Here is a 7233-nt window from a genome sequence, read left to right as displayed (position 1 = left end):
CCAGAACTAAGAGAAACAATACCTTTCACAATAGCTAATCACAAGATTAAATACTTGGGAATAAATTTAACCAGAAGTACAAAGGACCTTTTCCAAGAAATGGAATTTTTATTTCAGACTATATTTAATGTTTTGATAGGCAGTACTCCATATCTAACCAAAATATCATTTCACCTTTGTCCCACTGTGTAATTGTCCTTGTTTTTACATCCTTACCAATAGTGAGTACAGGCCAGATATTTTTTCTCCCCTTGAATGGAGAACAGTTTATGCTGGGTGACAGAAGTCAGTCACAAAAGGACAGTTATAGTAAATAGCCACTAATGTAAAAAGTTAGGAAATGGTTTTACACAGAATCAATTTAGTAAAGTTAACAGAGGTAAGAAGGGTGAGTGCAGCAATAGTACAAAAAAGGAAAATGGTGCTCTATTCCTTTTCATTCGTGTTTAACTAAGAAAAAAGAAATATCTTCCTTCTTTTTTACTCTCGTCTGTATTTCTTTACCTGTGAGTTTATGTTCTTGCTCTTTGTTTTGCTGGATTATTGGCCTTTTTCTTAAGAATTTTTATAGAAAATATTTATATAAAAATTGCCTATTGAGTTTTTTTCATTCCATTCAACGTCTATTTTTTCTTTTTCTTTTTTAACCTCCTTTCAGACTTCATTTTGTTCTTTACAAATTCACTTTAATATTCCTTATCATTATTAGAATTTTTTTTCCCTCCCAACTACTCTCTAGATATATTTTAAAACCATTTAATATCTGATTTTATTATTTTGGGAGATGCTAATATAAAAGCTGAAAGCAAGTGTAGTGAGACAAAAAAGTACCGAGTATTAACTGTACTCTGAATTTCTAATACTTTTAGAAGAAGGCTGTGTAGGTACACAATACCTTAATCCAGTTTATTGAAGTGAAGTGCCTGTGGTTTGGTTTGGTTTGGTTTGGTTTTTGGTGTTCAAGACTACCAATATGTGTGAGCAGAAACTGGTGTTTTTTTTTTCTATTTAAATGATGCTTTTGTCATAGTAGAATTTTCTGTGTACCTACATATAGACAGAATAGTAATTTGGATATGTATTGATAATTTGATGCAGAGATATTTATATGCATAATTATCAAGTCCTTAAGTCACTTCCCAACAATGAAAGTTTACTGATCTCTAAAAAAGAAGACAAGAATAATTGTGAAGCTTTTAATTTTTGCTTGTATTTAAGAGTTTTAAGTTTTTTAATGTGTAAATCTGAAGATGGTGTCTGGCTTCTCGGAGTTCCCTACATTATCGTGGTTTTGAACAAAAATTCTGGGAAAAGAGTGACCCAAAGACTGTCTTAAATGCTCCTCAGTAGTATGCACACCAAAATGGTTTTTACCTTTAAAATTTCTTAATAGAGATTTAAGTTTACTCTTAGAGTTTTACTTTCTTAAAATGTTCAAGGTCTCCCAATTACTTTTTCTTAGTTGTGAATTTCATCCCTGTCTGGATCTAATGTTTCTGGTTTTTATTTCTAATTTAATGCTTATTTTGAACTGAATTTAGTGTATGAATAATTTTGTTATCTTTGGATAATTTGAATAAGCCTATTTTATGAGTGGTTCTTTTTAAAAAATTATTTTCATTATATTCAAAGCATATATTGTTTTCCCCCCTTGTTTTGTACCGTTTTATTGGTCTGACTGGCACAGGAGGAAATTGCCCCTCCTTCTCCAGCAGAACGTCTAATTATGAGTGGTTCTTAATGGATGTTGCTTTAAGTATCTTAGCTCTCACTTGCACTCCTGAAAAGTGTTTGTTGTGATAGGATATAAGTATTATGAAATTTTCTTTCTTTAAAAATTTTTTATTTTATTTTTTTAAATGTGTTTTAGACGAAAATTTACATAGCAAATTAGCTTCATGTTTGTTGTGTTGGTTTTTTTTTCATGTTTAGCAATTTTTATACAGCCTATTTCGTTTATTTTTTACAGTTTTCACAGTATGACAAAATAATAGTGAAAATTTTGGCATATTACAGATTACCTATTCTGTTTGTTCTTTTTCTATTGTCATAACTTCCCCTCCTTGTCTTTTCATCTTTGTTTTTGGGTAAACTATTGACTATTTGGTCTCATATAGTTGATTAAGGAATATAACTGTTTACAGAAGACAGTTATTCATAAGCTAGTCAAACATTTATCTGAAGGATGACCTCCAGAAGTGGCTTTAATACCAAGTTCAAAGGATAGTCATAGGTGTTCTTGGATCCTTATCATATCAGCAAGTCTGGTCTTTTTTAAGAATTTAAGTTTTGCTTTGCAGTTTTGCTTCAATCAACCCAAAACCTTTCATCGTATCCTTGTAAAATTCGTGGACACCCCATATTTATTCTGGTCTCATGTTAGAAGAGGCTTGTTTGTGTAGCCTATTTCTCCTGCAGACTAGTTTATGTTCTCAGACTAGTAGTTGTGGTTTTATATTTTAAGGCATTTGTTTGTATATTTTTTAGCTTATGACTTCCTTGTACTTTGTGTGTGTAACGAAAATCAGTGCCTGATAAAAAGTAAGAATTTAGTCTCTTGGGTGAACAGATGTACCTTCTAAGTGACCTTAACTGCACATCTATTACTGATAATGTGAGACAGGCTTTCAGAGCCTAGAAGGGGTGGAGGGAGGAAGCCACTTTATTTAGAAACATTGATAGTTCCTTTTCCTCTGGTAATGAATGTCTGAGTCTAACTAACCATTGTTTTTTCTGAATAAGTGTTTTCTTTCTTGATATTCTGTAGTCTTCTTTATCAGTTATTATTTGTATTTAGGATGCTACAGCTGATACAAAGTAGGCTGCAAGAAGAGCATTCCCTTCAAGATGTGATATTTAAAAGTGCTTTTAAAAGTGCTTCAACAGCACTTCCACCAAGGTGAGACATAATTTTTATTTATGAAATTATTTTTCATGAACTCACTTTAACAATTATTTTACTACTGACTTAGTTCTCTGAATCATATTTTTCTTTAAAGAAAATAGAATTATTCTATACTGGGAAGGTATCTTTTACTTTAAATTTGAAGCTAGATCTTGATTCAGGTTATCACAATGCTATTCAATTTTCATTAATTAGTTTTCCCTTTATGTGAGTGTAGTAAACCTTTTGTTTTTATTTTCTTGCTTTTGTTCTTACATAAACATCTTCCATATAAAACTATATTGGGTTTTAAGAATGCCATACTTATATTTAGTATTGTAAGAATATGTAACTTTTCACAACAAATATTTTTAAGTGTATATTTTCCCTCTTTCATAGACTTGAATGGTGATACTTGGGAATGCCATGAAGTAATACAACACATTCAAATTTAAAAACCTAAGGAGGGGTTTATTTACATTGTCTTAAGAAAATGTTTAAATGTCTCATTCTCTCCACCTCTTCATTCTAAAATTATTAGAAACAGATGAAGAAAGTATGTCATTGTTGGACTACTTTCTTTTTCTTTAATTTTTCTTATAGTATTTAATCCACTACTAAAATTTGAAGGCCTATGCAATTACAGTGTTTAGGTAGTAATTATATAATATTTCCCATTTATTTCATAGATGCATGATTTTAATCAATTTATATACTTCAGGGAATTTTTGTTCTCTTAGATGTTTGGAATATTATCTAAAAATAATGTTTCCCCACTGTGAAATAATGACTATTGACTATGCCATAAGTAATATTAATATATCTGTTGTAACAGGGAAGATAATGCATCACAGCCGCCAGATGCCTGCAGAATTCAAGGTCATCTGTATGTCAATAAAGTAGCAGGGAATTTTCACATAACAGTGGGCAAGTATGTTCTTTTCCCTTAATGAAAGTACTTTAGACAAGGTGGGAGTGTAGTTAAAAGTAAATATTTATTAATCAAATATCCTATGACTAAATTACTAACAACAACAACAACAAAAATTACTAAAGCAGTGCTTAAAAATGTTTGTATCTTTATTTTTGATGTTATAAGATAGTGATTGATGTTAAGGCCTCAGTTTCAGAAGAATTACTAATTTAAAAAACTACTTCCAGGAGTACTGGAGTCCTGACAAAGGAACTAATGTTAATCAAATATTCACAAAAGTATTAAATGGCATTTGATGATAAATCTTTAGAAGTAAAAAGGGAAGACTAGAAATCACTAGGATAGGTGAGGTTAGTGGGTAGATTGGTGCAAAGGAGAGGTAATGGGAAAAATTCAATGGTGTTTTGAAAAGGTGCTATAACAACAGGCATAGAGCAGTGAAAATAATTACATGAGATACAGTGTATATGAAGGATTGTATGAAACACAATGTCAATAAGGAATTATATGGAACACACTATGTGAATGAAACACAATGCAAATAAATTATTGTATGAAACCAATAAAAAAGGAAAATTGGTTTAAGAGAAGGAAAAAAAAACACCGCAACTACTTCCAAACTTAGGGAAGATGGTTATGTAACATTTTATGTATTAAATTAAAAAACTTTAAGTAAATCCTAATTATAGCTTTCTAATTGCCAAATTTTAATAGCAAGAAAGTTCTTACCAAACTGTTTCATTAATTTACTCATTTTATTGGTATGGTATTAGTTTTTTGAGTGTTTTTTTGTTTGCTTGCTTTTCTGTGTGATTTTTTAAATTTTGTTTTATGTTTTCATTTTTTGGTGGCTCTGGTGGCCTAATGGTAAGAGACTGTTCTGCCATTCCAAAGACTCATGGTTCAAATCCACTAGCTGCTCCCTAAGAGAAGAACATATAATCTCCTCCTGTGTGATTTACTGTCACTGAAAATCCATTGGAGGGTCAGCTATTAGTCAGTTCCAACTCAATGGTACACCACCACAACAACAACACAAAAATGTAATCTCAGGCAAAAATATTTATATTGGTATAAGTAAGGTCCTATGGTGATGCAGTTTGCACATGGCTGCTGATCTACAGGTTAGCAACTTCAGCCAACCTAGTGACACTGTAGATGAAAAGACTTGGCATGCTGCTTCCATGAAGCCAGGCCATTGATCCCATTACCTCCCAAAGATAAGGTTATTTTCAATTGTAATATAAAAAGGCATACAAATGAAATTTATACAACAGTAATAACTATTTCAATCTACAAATGTTGTTATTATTATGTGCTGTCGAGTCACTTGCGACTCAAAGCGACCCTATGTACAACAGCCCTAAACTCTGCTCTGTCCTGTGCCAATGGCACTGTCTCCGGCACACCCATCCCGATTACCCCAACCACTAAATCAGTCCGCCTCATAGGGGGCCTTCCCCTTCTGTGCTGTCCCTCTGCCCTACCAAGCATGATGTCCCTCTCCAAGGAGCTGTCTCTCCTTGTAACATGTCCAAAGTATGTCAGACAAAGCCTTAGAATCCTTGCCTCCAATGAGCAGCCCGGTTTGACCCTTTCCAGAATGAATCTGTTAGTTTTCCTAGCAGTCCATGGTACCCTCAGTACTCTTCTCCAGCACCACAGCTCAAAGGCATCAACTCTCCTTCGATCCTCCTTAGTCACTGTCCAGTCTCTGATGCATAAGAAGTGATAGGAAAGACCATGGTCTTTATCAGATGCACCTTAGTCTCCAAAGAGACACCATTGGTCTTTAGCACCCTGGAGAGGTCCCTAACAGCAGACTTTCCCATGGCAATACGTCTTCTAATTTCCTGGCTACTGGGGCCGAGAGTGTTGACTTTGGAGCCAAGCAAACTGAAGCTGTGAACAGTCTCAATCTTCTCACCATCCATCCTGATGCTGCCAATTGGCCCAGTGGTGAGAATCTTTGTCTTCTTGACATTGAGCCTCAATCCATATTGGAGGTTGCAGTCCTTGATCCTCTACAGCAAGCACTTCAGGTCCTCCTCAGTTTCAGCAAGCAGGGTTGTATCATCTGCATAACGCAGATTATTGATAGATCTTCTACCAAACTTGACCCCACATTTCTCCTCATAGAGCCCAGCCTCGCGGATAATCTGTTCTGCATACAGGGTGAAAAGGTATGGAGATAGGATGCATCCCTGGCGTACGCCCTTATACTGGAGCATAAATATACTAAGATGTAATGAAATAGGAAAAGGCTTACCTTCTGTATATAGAATCATTAGATGTATAAATGTGGATACATACTGAAACAGATATGTTGGCTACTCAGATATCATAAATGTCATTTCTGTAGATGAAATGCTATTCTATAATTGTGAATAACTCTTTGTACTAATGTGAACAGAGTATAGCCAGCACCATATATTTGTGGGTTCTGTATGCACAGATTCGACCAGACATGAATAAAATTATTTAGGTGAAGGAAATAAGTAATCAAAACAGTCCTTCAAAGGCTAAGGGAAAGTAGAAGTAGCAAGTGGTATGTACATAAATCTACATTTTATTGGCTATTTTAAAGAATCTCAAGATGACAAAATATACAGGAGAATTGTTGTGGATTATATACAAATAATACATGGGTCATTTGCTTGTCTATCGCATACTGTAGTAAAGCCGAGCTCAAAGTTAAGACAGAATACGAAGAAGGATTTCCCATCCACTTCCAAAATAACACACCTTTTAAAACCCTACCAAATAATAGAGCACATTTAGATAAGTAGATATAGCACTAGCTGTGCCCTTATATTGGGAAACACAAAAAAGAAGAGGAAAACAGCCCCAAATAATTGGCAAATAAACAAGTTGCCAAAAATAGATGGAATACCAGTTGACATATTTCAACAGACAGATGTAGCCCTGGGTGTGTTTACCAGGCTATGCCAAGAAATCTGGACGACAGTCAGTTGACTGGAAGAGATCCATATTCCCATTCCCCAAAGTGATCCAACCAAGTGTGGAAATTAAAGAATAACATCAGTTATATCACATGCAAGCAAAGTCTTGACTGAAGTTATTCCAAAAATGACTGGACCAGTACATCCACAGAGAACTACCATAAATACAAGCTGGGTTTAGAAGAGACTGTGGCACAGGTGACATCATTGCCAGTGTCAAATAGATGTTGCCTGAAAGCACAATGCCAGGGGAGTGTCTATTTTTAATTTGCTTTGCAAAGGCAGTTGACCATGTGGATCACAGCAAATTGTGTCTAGCATTGAGAAGAATGGGAATCCCAAAACACTTGATTGTAAAACCTGTATTTTGTTGTTGTTGTTATGTGCCATCGAGTCGCTTGCGACTCATAGCGACCCTATGTACAACCGCCCTAAACTCTGCTCTGTCCTGT

At 34.4% G+C, this 7233-nt stretch overlaps 1 protein-coding gene across 1 annotated transcript in view; it reads left to right on the top strand.

The window, feature by feature from the left end:
- The window catches only part of ERGIC2 (ERGIC and golgi 2), a 64188-nt gene that overhangs the window by 41213 nt on the left and 15742 nt on the right, over positions 1–7233 (top strand). Inside the window, exons 7-8 of the mRNA XM_006895072.1 lie at positions 2798–2899; positions 3720–3815. Of these exons, the coding sequence (XP_006895134.1) occupies positions 2798–2899; positions 3720–3815 (198 nt within the window). The remainder of the gene's footprint in view (positions 1–2797; positions 2900–3719; positions 3816–7233) is intronic.

Source organism: Elephantulus edwardii, unplaced genomic scaffold (genome assembly GCF_000299155.1).
Source record: "Elephantulus edwardii isolate Elephantulus edwardi_28Jun2011 unplaced genomic scaffold, EleEdw1.0 scaffold00157, whole genome shotgun sequence".
Lineage (NCBI taxonomy): Eukaryota > Metazoa > Chordata > Mammalia > Macroscelidea > Macroscelididae > Elephantulus > Elephantulus edwardii.
This window is presented reverse-complemented; position numbering and strand designations above follow the sequence as displayed.